This window comes from Melanerpes formicivorus, unplaced genomic scaffold (genome assembly GCF_026170545.1).
Source record: "Melanerpes formicivorus ecotype bairdi unplaced genomic scaffold, bMelFor1.0.p_v2 SCAF_1, whole genome shotgun sequence".
NCBI lineage: Eukaryota > Metazoa > Chordata > Aves > Piciformes > Picidae > Melanerpes > Melanerpes formicivorus.
Window position 1 is genome coordinate 21654138 of NW_027142353.1, and position 18627 is coordinate 21672764.

General features: G+C 42.4%; 1 protein-coding gene across 1 annotated transcript in view; it reads left to right on the forward strand.

The window, feature by feature from the left end:
- MYO16 (myosin XVI) overlaps positions 1–18627 on the forward strand; it is a 392532-nt gene that overhangs the window by 357556 nt on the left and 16349 nt on the right. Inside the window, exons 33-34 of the mRNA XM_068170049.1 lie at positions 410–568; positions 13423–13514. Coding sequence (XP_068026150.1) covers positions 410–568; positions 13423–13514 — 251 coding nt within the window. The remainder of the gene's footprint in view (positions 1–409; positions 569–13422; positions 13515–18627) is intronic.

Consider the following 18627-nt stretch of genomic DNA (forward strand, 5'->3'; position numbering starts at 1 on the left):
GGAAGGGGAAGGGGAAGGGGAAGGGGAAGGGGAAGGGGAAGGGGAAGGGGAAGGGGAAGGGGAAGGAAAGAAAAAAAAGGAAAAAGAAAAGAGAAAAGAATGGCAACATAAACATTTGTTGAGTTTTATCAGATTATACTTGTGTGGAAAGAAACAACGCAAATGAAATTTTGTTAATTCATTTTACTTACATAAACTTTAAATGGCTAGACGTGGAACACTAACAAAAAATAGCAAAACCCCTACAAAAATCACTGACTTCAATCTTCCACATGTATCACTGTTTTCATTAGTTTTGTGATTATTTATATTAATATGATAAGGTAATTTAGTTTCTGTGTGTTAGCTTTTTCTACTTACATGTGAAAGCCACTAGTTAATAGGAAGCTGTTTTCTCTGTTCCTGTCAGGTGCTGAAACTAATTTGAACTTGAGGAGCAGAGAAGATCCAAATACATCAGGTACTGGATCAGAAACCCAGGATAAAAATGCAAATAACCATGGAACTCAGTCATCTAATCCACTGTCCAGTTCTATGGCTGCTGAAAATGGGAATTCAGTATCAAATGGTAAGCCGTTTTTAATCCCAAAACTCTTCTAACATAAAATTGCTGAAGTGTTTCATTGAATGAGCTTTGTAAGATACAGACAAGCTGGAATCTACTGAGTTGTGAAATATCTGTGTTTCTGGAACTGGCTTAACTTTGTATGTGTGAACTGATAAGGCCCTCTCCAATAAAAGCTGAATGCGAAGAAAATAGAACAGCCTCTGTTGAGGAATTTGTAATTAACTCAACTCCAAGTTTATAAGTAGCCCAAGGCATGAAGGACTGAGATTTGAGATTTCTGATCCTGTAATCAATGCAAACAGGACAGAAAATGGAAAATCAGGATCTCCCTTTGCTGCAGGTGCCCGACTAGTGAATGACAATTTGTTTATCATTGCAAAAAGATGATCAAAGTGGTGCAAAAGCAGTGACAAAAAGAATGAAACGTTTTCAAGGTTCTAAAAGCATAAACCCTAGGGATGTAACACCTTTATTACATAAAAGCACACAATGCAAATAGAATAAATCATCAAGTCTAACCTATCATCCAACACCACCTAATCAACTAAACCATGCAACCAAGCAGTCTATCAAGTCTCCTAAGCACTTCCAATGATGGTGACTCCACCACCTCCTCAGGCAGCCCATTCCAATGGGCAATCACTCTCTCTGTGTAGAATTTCTTCCTAACATCCAGCCTAAACCTTCCCTGGTGCAGCTTGAGACTGTCCACTTGTTCTGGTGCTGGTTGCCTGGGAGAAGAGACCAATCCCCACCTGGCTACAACCTCCCTTCAGGTAGTTGTAGAGAGCAATAAGGTCAGCCCTGAGCCTCCTCTTCTCCAGGCTAAGCAACCCCAGCTCCCTCAGCCTCTCTTCACAGGGCTTGTGTTCTAAACCCCTCACCAACTTCGTTGTCCTTCTCTGGACACATTCAAGCAAGTCAACATCCTTCCTAAACTGAGGGGCCCAGAACTGGACACAGTACGCAAAGTGTGGCCTAACCAGTGCAGTGTACAGGGGCAGAATGACCTCCCTGCTCCTGCTGGCTACACTGTTCCTGATGCAGGCCAGGATGCCATTGGTCGTCTTGGCTGCCTGGGCACACTGCAGGCTCATGTTCAGCCTATCATCGACCAGTACCCCCAGGTCCCTTTCTGCCTGGCCGCTCTCCAGCCACTCTGACCCCAGCCTGTAGCACTGCATGGGGTTGTTGTGGCCAATGTGCAGAACCCGCACTTGGATGTGTTAAATCTCATGCCATTGGATTCTGCCCATCTGTCCAGCCTGTTGAGGTCCCTCTGCAAAGCCCCTCTCCACCCTCCAGCAGATCAACTCCTGCCCCCAGCTTAGTGTCGTCTGCAAATTTACTGGTGATGGACTCAATCCTCTCATCCAGATCATCAACAGAGATGTTAAAGAGCATACACAAGTATTTATCTACAAGACAAAGAGAAAGTATTTATTTTGGTCAAATGTGGAGTAGATGCCTAAATTCTTTCATGGTACTGGGTACAATGATCATGTGAAAACTGAAGTCTAAATATGATTTGTGCAAGTAGAACATTTGTATAGCCTTTATTGTTTAAGGGCAGAGCTACACATCATGCAGTTTGTAATTTAAGAGCTATCCTGAAAAAAGATTACTAAAAGAAACTTTTCAAAATCACAATTCCTTTCTTTTCAGGAAAACCTGTTCTCCATATTCTGCAGTGTTTGACCAAAATAATTCCCCCTTCTTTCTACAACAATCAAAGAAAAAAAACCTCACCCAGTCTGAGAAATTATAGGATGAGTTAAAGGCATCTTTGTCCATTGTGGCAGTGTCTCCATTTGTATCAATGTAATAACCTGGGGAGCAAGGGAGCGTATTTTCAGTATGTGTAACAGTCAGACCATTAAATTAGCGCAAAAGTGTGGGTAGGCCAAGTGGAATTCTTTTCTATGTAGGATTTTAACCTGACATCCTAATGGGACCCATCTCTGAAGTAATTCAAAACCCACTTGGATGCTGACCTGTGCAGCCTGCTCTAGGTGAATATTCTGTGGCAGGAAGTTAGTCTGGATGATGTCCAGAGGTCTCTTCCAAGCTGATTTCACTCTGGTGCAAAATCAGATTATAAATTTTGTGATACAGAATGCTAGCTTTACAGCCACCCTTAACAACAATTGAAAGAGTTGACAGTATTAAAAACTTTGATGTATTTTCATTACTAAAATTCAAACCAAATTTGCCAGTTTGCTTAGGGAAAAAATAATTTTATGATGGTAGTACATTGGAAAGACTTATCTCACAGAGGGAAAGGGGTTCTAGGACAAGAATTAGGAGGCTCATTTGTAGAGCTTTAAATAGATTCTAAAGAAAATGGGATTGTAGCTGGTTTTGCACAGTGGGGCAATGTTCCAGTATTAATGAAGACCAGAATGTCTCCCACCCTGCCAGGGTAGAATCGGTGTGCTCAGCTCTCTCTCTGCACTGTTTGTACAGCAACACACACAGCATGGGGAATAAACAGGAGGAGTTAGAAATCCATGTCTGGTCAAGGGGTTATGATCTGGTGGCAATTACAGAGACATGGTGGGACAGCTCACATGACTGGAATGTGGTCATGGATGGCTGTGTCCTTTTAGAAAAGACAGGTCAACAAGGTGAGGTGGTGGAGTTGGGAGTTTATATGGGAGAGCATCCAGAATGTATTGACTTCTGTCCAGAGGTGAATGAAAGGTGAGTTGAGAGTTTGTGGGTATGAATTAAGGGGCAGGCCAGCATGGGTGATGTTGTTGTGGGTGTCTATTACAGGCTACCTGAGCAGGGCAAGGAAGTGTGGTGAAGAGGTTATTAAATTTATGAATATGAATTTATGAATTATGAAAAATATTATTTTATTATCAAACTATTAATAACCGATGAATCACCAACTTATATACATGTTCTAGTGCACGTTCGTGAAATAGATTCCACAACTGGCTTAGTGTTATGATTATAACGTAATTGAACTATCTATAAACCCTTTCTCTATTTATATAACGAAGGGTGCAGTTCTGCCGCTTGGCCACTAGATGGAGACTCGGCGGGACGCGGGCGGCTTCTGGCTATACACAGCAATATTATAATCTTTCTATGCGTCAGCACTTACTTTGCTAGACGCGGATACTTTGAACTGAGTGTTAGTGGATGGAAAGCACGTGGACGATATTAAATCCCCTTCAGACAACAGGGATCGGTCCTGGTCGGGGTCGGTCCGTGGGATCGGCCCTCTAAAGTCGGCTCGCACAGCAGGGCGGGACGACGGTGGCCGGTAGATGGGCTCGAACGACGGAAGCAGGCAAAGCTACGAGGGTCGGCCCGATCACGGCGGTTCTCGGGGCTGATGCAAACAGCCTCGGGGAGAGAATGCAGCTGCGTTAGGCGGCGGATTCTCTTTACCGAGCTTAAAGGAGCAACAGGACTCTCGTAGTGGTCCCGGGTTCAGTGCAGTATAGGCATGAACAATGCTTTGGTTTTCCCTGAGATTCACAGGGCTCAGAGCGGCACTCGGCGGCTCCTCTCCCGCTACGGCGGGGCTAGGCATACGTGGACTCGAATATTGATCAAGTCCCTTCTCCCCGGCAACTGGGCAGATCTTACCCTCGGGGGGTCGGTCCAGTCCTCCAGTGGCACGGTGGGCTCTCCCGGTCGGTACGACTGGCTGTGGCGACGCTGAGCTCCTCAGAAACAGCGAAGGTCCTCCCTCTGGGCTTCTTCACTATGCAGACGCTTTCAGTATGCGTGCATGTATAACCGAAGCTAACAACAATAAGCTCAATGGCAAAAGCTGCAGCTCGAGAGTTACCCTTTCGAGCAAGAGCAGAGACAAAGTGAGTGAGGGGGGACAACGTGTTTACCAACTGGGGTGATACTTATAGATTCCTCGAGGCTGGGCTTGACCAATGGGCACTCTCATAAACAACTGGCTTCAGCCTATAGAAAGAGTGAAGCTAGAATTATGCCCATACTTGGTGTCAGCACGAGCGCTGCGTGCACTGGGTGCGTGCTGGCCTGGCTAATGCCTTGGCTTTTGTCTTCCTCCAGGAGGAGGGGGAACTTGCCCACATGCTGGGACAAGATTCAGTATCAGGGCATAATGTGCCTTCATCACAGGAAGTTGATGAGGTCTTCCACAGACAGCTGACAGCAGCCTCACAATCCCAGGCCCTGGTTCTCATGGGGGATTTTAACTGCCCAGGTATTTGCTGGAAGGCCTCCTCAGCCAGCCAGTCCAGGAGGTTCCTGCAATGCATTGATAATAACTTCTTGATGCAAATGGTGGATCAGACAACTAGGAGAGGAGCATTGCTGGACCTGATGCAAAAAAGGAGGGACTGGTTGAAGCAGTGAAGCTTGAGGGCAGCTTTGGCTGCAGCAACCATGAGAAGGTGGACTTCAGGATCTTGTGCAGTGGGAACAGAAAACCAAGCAGGATCACAACCTTGGCATTCAGCAGAACCAACTTTGGCCTTTACTCGCAATTGCTAGGGGTAATCCCATGGTACAGGGAACTAGGAGGTAAAGGGGCCCAAGATAGTTGGTTAATATTCAAAGACCCCTTCTTCCAAGTTCAAGATAATAGCATCCCAGTGGGTAGGAAATAGAGAAAGGGAGCTAGGAGACCCTCATTGTTAAATAGGGAACTGCTGGGCTAACTCAAGTGGAAGAAGAGAATATACAGGTCACAGAAGGAGAGGATGGCCACTTGGGAGGGAGTATAAGACTGTTGTCAGAGGGTGTAGGGAGGCAACTAGGAAAGCTAAGGCCTCCTTGAAATTAAACCTTGCAAGAGAGGTCAAGGAGAACAGAAAGTGGTTCTTTATTCTCACTGAACACAAAACTAACACTAGAGGCCTACTGCTGAATGAAGTGGATGCCCTGATGACAGAGGATAAAAAGAAGGCAGAGCTACTGAATGCTGCCTTTGTCTTTGTTTATGCTGCTGGAGACTGTCCTCAGGAGCCCCAGACCCTGTGGCCCCAGAGCAAGTCAGGATAAAGGAGAAGTTTGCCTTGGTTGATGATGACTTGATTAGGGATCAGTTAAGGAATCTGGACATCCCTAAATCCATGTGTCCTGATGGGATGCACCCATGGGTACTGAGGGAGCTGGCAGTAGTCATTATTATGCCACTCTCCATCATCATTGGTAAGTTGTGGGGAACTGGAGACATGCCTGAGTACTGAAGAAAACCCAATGGCACTCCAGCCCTCAAAAAGGGCAAGAAGAAGGATGCAGGTAACTTTAGACTGGTTAGTCTTACCTTCATCCGTGCAAAGGTCATCCTTGGTGATGTCTCAAGGCATATCAAGGATAAGAAAATCGTTGGGAGCAGTTAATATGGTCTTACCAATGGGAAGTCATGTTTTACCAACTTTTTATGAGGGCATAACTATGTCTGAAAAAAAAGAGCTTTTTTTCCCCTATTTCTTGTCCCAACACAGAGAGTATTCAGAAAGCCTATCAACTTTTTATATTACAGTGCTGAAAGTTGTGATTTTAAATCACCCAAACCAGCAAATCTTCTGTTTTGAGCACTCAGACACTGCTGGTAAACATTACTGAAATTTGTTGCCATTTCCTACTAGTAACTAATAGGATGTAAAGGAATATTTAGTCATTAAGTCAAATGTTTAAAATCTGACAACTATAATAAATGATGGACCTGACCTAAACTTTGTCTGGTGAAAGGGAGAAATTCACCAGATATCTTAAAGTTCTTTAGAATAGAACAGAATTAACCAGGTTGGAAAAGACCTTTGTGATCATGGAGTCCAACCTATCATCCAACACCATCTAATCAACTAAACCATGGCACCAAGCGCCCCATCCAGTCTCTTCCTAAACACCTCCAGTGACAGTGACTCCACCACCTCCCCGGGCAGCCCATTCCAGCGGGCAATTACTCTTTCTGTGAAGAATTTCTTCCTAACATCCAGCCTAAACCTCCCCTGGCACAGCTTGAGACTGTGTCCACTTGTTCTGTCACAAGTTGTCTGGGAGAAGAGACCAATCCCCACCTGGCTACAACCTCCCTTCAGGTAGTTGTAGAGAGCAATAAAGTCACCCCTGAGTCTCCTCCTCCCCAGGCTAAGCAACCCCAGCTCCCTCAGTCTCTCCTCATAGGGCTTGTGCTCCAAAGCCCTCACCAACTTCATTGCCCTTCTCTGGACACGTTCCAGCAACTCAATGTCTTTCCTAAACTGAGGGGCCCAGAACTAGACACAGTACTCAAGGTGTGACCTAACCAGTGCTGAGTACTGGGGCACAATGACCTCTCTGCTTCTGATGGCCACACTATTCCTGATACAGGCCAGGATGCCATTGGCCTTCTTGGCCACCTGGGCACACTGCTGGCTCATGTTCAGCCTACTATCAACCATTACCCCCAGGTCCCTTTCTGCCTGGCCTCTCTCCAGCCACTCTGACCCGAGCCCGTGGCACTGCATGGGGTTGTTGTGGCCAATGTGCAGAACCCGGCACTTAGCTGTGTTAAATCTCATGCAGTTGGACTCTGCCCCTCTCTCCAGACTGTCAAGGTCCCTCTGCATAGCTCTCCACCCCTCTAAGAGATCAACTTCTGCCCCCAGCTTGGTGTCATCTGCAAATATACTGATGCTGGACTCAATCCCCTCATCCAGATCATCAACAGAGATATAGAACAGGATGGGGCCCAGCACTGATCCCTGGGGCACACCACTAGTGACTGGCTGCCAGCTGGATGTGGCACCATTCACCACCACTCTCTGGGCTCGGACCTCCAGACAGTTTCTAACCCAGCACAGAGTGCTGCTGTCCAAGCCATGGGCTGGCAGCTTGGCCAGGAGTTTACTGTGGGGCACAGTGTCGAAGGCCTTGCTGAAGTCCAGGTAGACTACATCCACAGCCTTCAACACATCCACCAGGCAGGTCACCTGATCACAGAATGAGATCAGGTTGGTCAGGCAGGACCTGACCCTCCTAAATCTTTGTTGGCTGGGCCTGATCCCCTGGCCATCCTCTAAGTGCTGTGTGATTGCACTCAAGATGACATGGTCCATAATCTTGCCAGGCACTGAGGTCAGGTTGACAGGCCTGTAATTCCCTGGCTTGTCCAACCAGCCCTTTTTTTGGATGGGCATCATGTTGGCCAGCTTCCAGTCATCTGGGACATCTCCAGTGAGCCAGGACTGTTGAAAAATGATGGAGAGTGGCTTGGCCAGCTCATCTGCCACCTCTCTCAGCACCTTAGGATGGATCCCATCTGGTCCCATGGACTTGCTGGAATCCAAGTGGCTGAGCAGGTCTCTAACTACTTCCTCCTGGATCACAGGGGAACTGTACTGCTCCCTGCCTCCATCTGCCAGCTCAGGAGGCCAATTGTCTGGAAGACAACCTATATTGCTATTAAAAATTGAGGCAAAGAAGGTGTTAAGTACCTCTGCCTTTTCCTCATCTTTTGTTACTATATTCCCCTCCATGTCCCCTAAGGAGTGGAGGTTGTCCTTGCCCCTCCTCTTGCTATTAATATATTTATAAAAACATTTTTTTTATGTCCTTCACAGCAGTGGCCAGTCTAAGCTCTAAATGGCCTTTTATCTCTCTATTTTTTTTCCTACATGACCTAGCAACATCCTCAAACATTCCATGGGTTGCCTCACCTTTCTTCCAGAGATGATACACCCTCTTTTTTCCCCTTAATTCACCCATTGCCCATCCAGTCTGGCCATCTGCCCCGCTGGCTCATCTTCTTCACATTGGCACAGCCTGGACCTGAGCCTTCAAGAATTCTTTCTTGAAGTAGGTCCAGCCCTCCTGGACCCCTTTGTTTTTAAGGGCTGTTTCCCAAGGTATCTTCTGAATTAATTCCTTAAGGAACCTGAAGTCCTCCCTCTGGAAGTCCAGAGTGGAGGTTTTGTTGCTGCCCCTCTTAGCTTGACTGCATATTGAAAACTCAATTATTTCATGGTCACTGGACCCCAGACAGCCTCCAACCACCACATCTCCCACCAGCCCTTCTCTATTGGTAAAAAGAAGGTCAAGCAAAGCCTTACCCCTGGTAGACTCACACAGCAGCTGGAATAAGAAGCTATCCTCCATACACACTGAAAACCTTCTAGAGTGCCTCCTTTCTCCTCTCCCAGCAGATATCAGGCTGGTTAAAATTGCCCATAAGTACAAGGTCTGGTGATCATGAGACAGCCTTTAGCTGCCTATAGAATTATTCATAAACCTCTTCATCCTGGTTGGGTGGTCTATAACAGACTCCAACCAGGATGTCTGCCTTGTTGGACTTTCCTCTAATTTTCTCCCACAGGCACTCAACTTGATCATCCTTAATCTCTAGTTCCATGGCATCTAGAGCCTCCCTGATGTACAGGGCCACCCCTCCACCCCTCATACCTTGCCTGTCTCTCCTGAAGAGCCTGTAGCCATCAATTACAGTTCTCCAGTCATGTGAGTCATCCCACCACGTCTCTGTGATGGCAACTACATCATAACTTTCCTGCTGTAACAAGGCTTCCAGATCCTCTTGTTTGTTACCCATGCTGCTTGCCTTAGTGTACATGCACTTTAGCTGGGCTGCTAGTTTCACCCCTGACTCCAGCTTACCATCCCCAGACTCCTGTCTGGGGGGACTGGTTTCAGCCCCTTCCCCCTTCAAATCTAGTTTAAAGCCCTGTCAATGAGTCGTGCCAACTCCCTTCCCTTTTCCCTCTGTGGGATAGGCTGTTCTCATGTGCTAGGATCTTCCCCTCTGGGATGGATGTACTCCATCTGTTGCTAGTGGACCTGGTGCCACAGAAGATTCCACAAGATCAAAAAACCCAACATTCTTTTGGTAGCACCAGTCTCTGAGCCACTTGTTATTTACAGCTGCTGACCTGTTCCTTTCAGTATTCCTTCCTGCAACTAAGGGTATTGATGAAAAAGTTACCTGTGTCCCTGACCCCTCAACCAATTTTCCCAGAGCCTTGAAGTCATTTTTGATTGCCTTGGGACCTCTGGTTTCAACATCATCACTCCCTAACTGCGGAACTATTAAGAGATAGTAAGCGGAGGGCTGTACCAGACTAGGCAGACTTCTGGTAACATCTCTGACCCAGGCCCCAGGGAGGCAGCAGACTTCCCTGTGGGAAGGATCTGGCTGATATATGGGTCCCTCTGTTCCCCTCAGGAGCAAATCACCAATAACAATTAGCCTCCTCTTTTTTTTTTGAGGGAACAAGTCCTGATGCCCCAGAAGAGTGTGCTGTAGACGTACTTACTCTGTGTAACATAAATTAAAATTAGAGTAGATAACTATATGGATAAGACAGCCCTCTTTGGCTGAAGGAACTTTGCTGTTGCCCCTTGAAGGAAGTTATCCCTCTCCACTTATAACTGAGGTCCACTGCTTGTAAGTACATCCATGTGAATAGACTCACTGTGTAGCTTATGCAGATTGGCATAAGGCTGTAACTGTAAGAACCTCCCTGGTTCGCCAGAAATTCAATTCAGGTAAGGGGCTTAGTTTTGTATAACTTTAGCTGTTGAGAAGGTAACCATTCTGTCTAAGAAAGTCACCAGCGGGCTAAACTCTTCTATGCAGTCTCTTGTCATTTACCACTAGATGTAAGTGTATCAGGCAGCAAGTCAAAGAATGGGAGAGGTGTCACAGCAGATAATATGACAGAAAAAAAGCACATCACTATGATATGGGCTACATTCATACTGTTGAGCAGTCTTACCTCTTGCCTTTCCTGCTCATGCCCCTTTCATGCTATACCAGCCAATGTATCAAATGGAGCCTATCAGTAGATCTAGTCCATGTGTGAATACAAAATCTTGGAGGATGGTAGAGGGCTTAGGAAATTATGTGGGGCCACAGTTGCAAAGACCTAGAGACTCTGTGGTGCCTCTGTTGTTTTGCAAATATGGATGTTGCATGCCTGGAAGTGCAGTATCTCCAGTTTGGGGGTAGCAGAGCCTATGAGGCTGGAGGTTGTCTGGAACCACAGAAGCACATTTGGATCTCAGTGATCTGGATCTCAGTATTACAGGGAGTAAGTAGTAAAGGATTTGGTTTCTAGTTTGAATACACAAATTGCTTGGCCATTCTCTATGTGGAAAAAAAATTCTTTCATTTAACTTACATCAGTTAGAGATTATTGAGTCCTATTCCTTGCTCTCATTTTCACCACCAGATATAATTGCAGTAATAATGTTAGAAAGCATAATTTTGCCCCCCCAAAATTGCCAGATTAGACTAATGTTTGGTAACTTGAAAACAGTTGCAAGAAAGCCCAGTCCAGATGGTATAATTTGTACCCCAAGCTGAACCCCTGATTAACTTATGTTCTTATAGTTCTTCCCCTGCTAAACTGATGCTTTCAACCTTGTGCTGAATTAAGCAAGGTCTTATTCAGTGCACAGCTGTGGTATCCTAATATTTACGTAGGTGTGTGTAAAGGAAACCTCTCAGAAAGCAATCACCTACTCCATTTATCTTTCCAAACTACTCCAAGCCTCTGCTTGCTGTCTGTGACAATGTGCTGTTACTGAACGTGGAAACTACTTATTTGATAAGACCTCTTATCACAGTACTTTTCATAGAAATAAACAGAAAGTCACTGATAACCTTATTCTTAGATCAAGGCTGTCATGTATGATAGATCCAAAAGTATATGAACATATTGCAAAACCAATATCTTTTTCAAAACATTGTGCTGGTCTAGGAAAGTCTTTTCACTTACGGTGATCGAGAAATGTAGAAAAAATTTACATTATATATTTTATTTTAATTAAGTTAATAAACTTATTTTAAAAAGGCATTTTTCATGAAAATATGCATTTTTTTAAATTAACTTGAGATGTAACCAAACTGAATCCATGTGAATAAATTATTACATCAGGAATTTGTTGTTAAAAAAAAAAAAGAGACTTGTTTTTTGCTGATTTTGCTGAGGGGTACTTTTTAAGTTGTAGGACAGGGAGTTTAGGTAAGAAAGCAATGGTGGTAACTTGCACATGTAATTCACAAGCCTAGAATGCTGGAGACCTTGCCTCAGTCCATACCTAACATATAACAGGTCAGCTTCAGAAAGTGGTAGCTCCACCTTGAAATCACACACGTTACACATCACTGAGAGAGCAGGGACAGATTCCCTCTCTGCACGGGCAGAAAGGACTGAAAGGGTGGATTCTGACAAGATGTGTTCTGGCTCCTTAGCCAAAGACAGGGGTTCCACCTTCTCCATTGCCTGTCCCCAGAGGAAGTCCAGTGTATTTGAAGCTGTAGAAAAGGATCTATAGTTATGAATACTTTACACAAGCTTTATGTGAAAGAACAAATTAAAAAGCCCCAGCTATCACTAGCTGCAAGGTTTGGAGAAGAACCATTACAAGGGGGAAACTAAAGTAGGGCAGAGCTGCCAAAAAAGATTAAGGATTGTCACAGAAAAATCTTTAAAATTCTCATTCTAATTCTCTTGCAAAATCAGGTTGTTTTATGGGATTATTCATGCAGTTTATGTTTTCATGAGTTAAATCATATATCTGTGAGCATGTGAGAGTTAGCACTCATTTATCAAAATTAGAAAAAAAAATGAAAAGGTTTTAATACTAAAAACAGCAGGTTGGAAGACAAGCATTTTATTATTTGCCAGTTTCACGATTGAACAAGAAACTGAACATGAACACAAAACACAACTATGTCTAGTGTATTACATTATCCCATATGTACTTTATGATTCATTACATTTGAACTTTGAATGGTTTCCATTGTGATTCTGTGTATGTTGTGTAGAATATGAAGATTGAGGCTTGCTGCATTTTTCTTAAGCATTACATATCCAGGCCCAGAATCAGCTTTCCTGGTTTTAGTCTAGACTAATCAAATAGTTCTGATTACATGTTATACATTTCTATTCAGTCAGTCTCAGGTGACCAATTGAGAACAATTCAACTTGCACATTTCTTACCAGAATTAATCCTCTTCTCATGGTGACTATCTCTGTTTAGTTGACTAAAGAGGGAGTAGTGATCTGCTGTTTATGGATGGCATAATAGCATGAAAATTTGGAACGTGTGCTGTACAAAGCAATAAAAAAATTGCTGGATATCAGATCTACCAATATGTCTATGATACTAGTTTTTGAGGGGCTTAATAACACGTATCGTGGACTCACTGTGTTTCTGCTTCTGCCCCTGCTTCTCCTCATCCTTTTAGATCCTTTTAGATCCTCTGTAGTGCTACAGGAATGGTCTTCCCACTCTGGCAGAAGTGGTGGGGAAGCACCAGCAGTGAGAGTCACTCTAGGATTACTGTGTACAGGTAGTGTTCTTCCTGTTGACTACACAAGGGGACTACCTCCCTCTTTTAGACTGAATAAATGATTTTTACACAGCCAGGTTTTGTGCAGCTAATTTCTACATGAAGATTGTACCAGAATCGCAGGAAACCTCTTCTGAAGTTTTGAGTCCTGGATCTACTGTTGACTTCCCATGTTACCTAGAGAGCAAACTGCAGTCATGTTTTTAATTTCTTTTGCGTTGCTTCTGCAATGAAAATGAGCCAGGGGAAGAGGAGCCAGGGATTTCCGCATTGCAGAAGGAATTCCTGGCCAGAGTATAGGTAATGTGTTATGTGTCGGCTCTTTCAGTATAATTGCTCAATCTGTAAACCAGCAGGCATTCCTATGGTAGTATTCATACTTGGTAAACAATAATTAGTCCAGTTTCACTAAGCATGGAAATAGTCAGTATCCAGGCAAATGTGTGATTTCTGCATTCTCTTTCAGTAAAACACATCAAGGTCTTTTGAATCTCATGCTGAAATCAGATAATGCATAAATGTCAGATTATAAATTAATATTGTTCTGCTTTAGGTTTACCAGAGGAAAATGAATATTCAAGACTGTCAGCCAGCACTACATCAGGCTCATCAATTCAAAGGCACAGGGAGAACCACACTAGTCAGGTAAATATTTCATCGATGGCCTAGTAGAACCAGTAAAAGAGAAATAAAATCACAGTAGCTGTATATTGAAAGCTGTCTTGATTCAATTCTGTGTTTGCAGACTTCTTTTACAGGTTTGTGTTGCACTAAGGACAATCATGAATTTACTCTTTTTTTTTTTTTCTTTGCTAGGACAATAAGCATCCTGAAAGGTTCTCATAGTAGAGTTCAAAGTTTATGAAGCTTATTGTTGCTGGTTGTAGGAATACTATTTTCAGACAGGAAATATATCTCTTCACCCTTTGAGGACCAAGATCATATCTCTCTCTAGATAATCATTCGTACCAGAATGAGTAGCCTGATAGTAAACTTCATAGGAAAAAAATGCATAATTATATAATCCTTTTGTATATAAAAGAAGTTTTCACTGTTTTTTATACAAATATCAATAAGTAAAAATTAAAATCAATTAAAACAGCAATAGGTACTGAGGTAGTAAGGACCTTGCACTTTGTTGTTTCCTTCCTTTCTGTTTAGTTAATGTCACTATTAAAATAACACAGAATGAAGTTTAATGGAATGCAATTAGTCATAATATATTTTCTTCATTCTTTTCTTCAGCACTTTATTTGTAATGTGAAACACTTTACTTTCTAAGTGGCCAACAGAGATATGAAGGTATTCAAGAAATCAGTTTCATTTAAATGGCACTAGTGTATCCACCTGTTGTCTTTATGTCTTCAGTTGACTTTTCTAAAGGGTAGTAATTTCCTTTATTTGAGAAAATTGTAAGAATTTTACAGTAAATCTAAATATTGTCCAAAGAGAAAACAGCTGACATTTCATTGTAACAAAATACTAACCCTAACCAAGTGAACAAGTGTCTGGCCATTTTCCCCAACAGGAATGGGTTTCAACCATCAACACTATATTTAGTCTTAACATAACTTTGGAAAACAATAGGGATTGACCAATTAAATATGTGAGCAAACTAGTACAAAAGTCTTCACTTTCTTGCTCTTCTGTCCCACTTTCCAAAGCAGAGACATAACTACAGCACCTCTTTTGAGTTGAAAAATTCTGCCAAAACAGCACTTGGCACTGCATTAATCTCTAGAGATACGTAAGTCAGGGTGGACAGAGCTGCACACACATACCTGTCTTGCAAACAATAACAGATCTTTGCCATCACCACAGCTTTCAGTCTCTCAAAATGTACCTTTGACCATATTGTGAAAAAATGCAGGGCTGCTATCTCCAAGGTCAGTATACTGGAGGAGGATATGGGGTTATGAAGATGACTGGAGGCAATGTTTTCAATTGTCTCTGTCACATTTTTCAATGATGAGCTAAATACTTACTAGGCATGAGAGTGACCAAGTCCCAGACACTGTTCCAGTTATAAACCTTGGACAGGAGGACACTTTTCTTCTGGACCACCTTACACGTCTGCTGATAAAATGCTAGCCCAAGATCAAGGAAGATCATTCTTAAATTACATCAAGGAGGATCATTCTTAAATTACTACATCAGCACAGTACATGGAGAGTTAGATAATCTAGGGATAGGAGAGCCATTATCTTCTTTTACTTGCAAATGGAAGCTGTATCTTTATATAAAATTTTTCTGCAACATTTAAATGCTTTATTTTAGAAGGAAGTCTTTAACCATTTGCAAACTTGTATTTTTATTTTTTTTCAAAACTGCTTGCCAAGAGCTGAGCACAGTTCAGTGCTTTGAAATGTCACTTTTCAGTAAATAGATATTTTGCCAAAGAGTTTCACAAATCTTTAAAATAGATTCCATGCCATGTACTCAGATTTACATTCAGGGACAGTCCTTAAGTGCAAGCTCTATCAGAACTGTGACAAGTTTAGAGAAGAAACCTGCAGTTCTGTGAATTTTTATACAATTGCCTTAATGAACAAACATCCTCCAAAACACTGCTGCCAAAAGAAAGAAAAAAATCTTCCTCCCACAGAAATAATAATAATAAAAGTCTTTTGAAAAGTCTGTGCTCATAGGGCTGGAAATTCTTACTGTAAAAAGCATTCATCACCGTTTCAAAAGCATGGCATATATTTGAAAATGATTTGGTTTAATTGCATTTCTTAGCATGCCTGCTGGTGACTTGAACAGCATACAACCCTATTGTAAAAGTCTTTGCCAGGCTCACTGCAGTAACCTTATCACTTTAAAGTAATTCTTGCACAGATGTATGAAATAGGACAGATTGCTTCACAGATCTGTGAAGGTACTGATTGACTAATTGCTTTAGAAAGATAAACATAGACTGGGTCCATGGATATCTTGGCAGACACTGTCATTTCAGCTAAAGGAAACTGTTTCATTAGCTTTCAAGGACTTCTAATATTTATGGGGGTTTTTAATATCTAGGGTTTAGGCATTGTGGCTTATTGTATCATCATGCTGTCACATCAGGTGATAATTACCTGCATCACTGCCTGATATGTTCTGCACACTGCAAACCTACACACTTCAGAGAGCAAATTCTTCAGCCCAGTATCTGGTGACATGCATCATAAGGATCAGTCTTTTCACATAAACTTTGGAAACAATGATTAAGTGTAAAATATCATGCAGATGTGAACTGAGCAACTTAACTGATCATCTGTAAAGCAAAGTGTACTGAAAACAAAAGGAAGTTGACCATAAATGCAACTTTTCTAGGGCAATGGTAACTTAGAAGTCCATTTATCACAATGAAAATGGTTAGGTAGGAAGAGGATTGATGGTTACTCCAACAAGGGCAATGAAGTTGGTGAGGGGTTTGGAATACAAGCCTTATGAGGAGAGACTGAGGGAGCTGGGGTTGCTTAGCCTGGAGAGGAGGAGACTCGGGGGTGACCTTATTGCTCTCTACAACTACCTGAAGGGAAGTTGTAGACAGGCGAATGTTGGTCTCTTCTCCCAGGCAGCCAGTACCAGAACAAGAGGACACAGTCTCCGGCTGCACCAGGGGAGGTTTAGGTTGGACCTTAGGAAGAAGTTCTATACAGAGAGAGTGATTGCCCATTGGAATGGGCTGCCCGGGGAGGTGATGGAGTCATCATCACTGGAAGTGTTTAGAAAGAGACTGGATGGGGCACTTAGTACCACATTTTAGTTGATTAGATGGTATTGGGTAATAGGTTGGACTCTGATCTCAATGGTCTTTTCCAACCTGATTTGTTCTGTATACAGATTTCTGAGTGATTATATCTCTAGGTTGCAAATTAGATGCCACATAAAAGCACCTAAAATCAAACACTGTAGCATCATCTTACAAAGCTTCACCATCTTATATAGCATCATCTTCCATGAAGATGAAAACTGAACCATAAATTTTAGTTTCAAACCAGTTATCAAGAAGTTTCATGCACTTTAATTCATTCCAATAGCAGGTCTTTAATAAACTAAACTAGCAAAGGGCTACACATATGCTTTTCACCAACCCAGCACCCCAGTTCCCATATGTTTTGTGCTTTCCTTGTAATCCAAAACATTCTACTCAAGAACCTCTTATCTTGTAATGTTCTTCCAGATGAAAAGAAACCACCAAAATGGAAGAGATGTTTCTTCTGGTCATTTTTGTCATAATCCTACACCAATATAAAATTTTCTTGTGACTAAGAGCCATTTCTATTCAGTCACACTACACAAAGTGATCCCAAGGCATACTGGAGACACCACAAATGCTGAAATTGCTTAGCAGGGTCTAAATGCCAAAACTTCCTCTCAAACAAATAAACCCCTCCCCCACTGCTTTAAAAAATATTACTTCTGTGCTCTTTTTCTTTTACACAAAAGCATTTCTTAGCTCCATAGCCAGTCCAATGGGTTCTCTTCCCCAGACTCTGTTTATTGCTTCCTCTGTTCTCAATAGCCCCTGTGAGAGTCTATATTTAAAAGATAGGGGATAAAGACTATTGAAGTATAGAAGTTTTCTGGAATGTCAGCAAGATGTAATAAAGTCAAAGAAAGCAAGACTGTCTCTTTGGCACTTCACGCAAAAGCTAGGCAGCCCTGTCATCGTCTTTTCTCACAGATCCTAGACTTGGGGCTTGGGGGAGGGGGTGTGGCAATAATATTTTAAAGTTGTTATTAACAATCATTATCAAGTGGGATGTGGTGAGAGAAAGATACAGCAGAATGAAGAAAAGCAGGCCAGCTAAAAAGACTCCTTGTTTCTTATGTGGGCAGCAAGAAGCAACTGTAATGAGATAAGATGGACAACCTGGGGATAATGAACAGATGGGAAGTGAGGGGCAGATTAAAGACTAGAGTGGTAAGAAGTGTGTGTAGGGGGTGGGAGTGAGGAGTAAAACGGGCATCAGATAAAGAATGATTCAGAGAATGAAGGTTGGAGGAAGAATAAAATTACTGAAAGAGAATGTAAATAATAAAACAGAGGATTTAGAAAGAAGAATTAAACACAGACATGAGAGGGGAGAAGCAGAAGGAAAAGCCACACGAAAAGGAGATAAGAAAAACAGAAGGGAAAACACTAAGGACAGAGCACAGAGTGGTGACATAAAAGAGAGGGACTAAGGAGTAATAAATATTATAAAGTCTGTGATGTTCCAGGTACGATATTGCTCTTTGTACATAAGTCAATGTGGTCTTTTGTGTTCCATAAAAATAATTATAATAATTGACCTACATTTTTAAACTCACTTTCTTTGCAAGTTAGTTCACAGCTGTAGTCTCCTGAAGATTCAGCCACCTGAGAAGGTAGAAAATTTCCCATTAAAATGTGCAAATTCTCTTTGTGCAGTTTAGCTTTCTAATGACTGAACTTTGGCTTATTTGTAATCAGAGGATGTCAAACACATTCAGTGTCCTATGGAAATACTCCCAGAGCAAGACACAAATAAGTAACCAGCTTGCCATCCTAGTAGTTTAATATCAGATGTACAATACACCCTGGCATAAGCTTTTTGGTTATCCACTTCTGAAACATATTTTATCTGTCATGTGCTCAGAGGTAAGATAAAAAAATATGACTATTTTTTCACATGCTGATATATTAAAAAATCTGCAGTCTTCTATTTTGTTTAAACCCTGTAGTGCAGGTTGGGAGATTGCAATAATATGGAAGCCAAAATCTCACAATGAAAAATTGGAAGAGTCT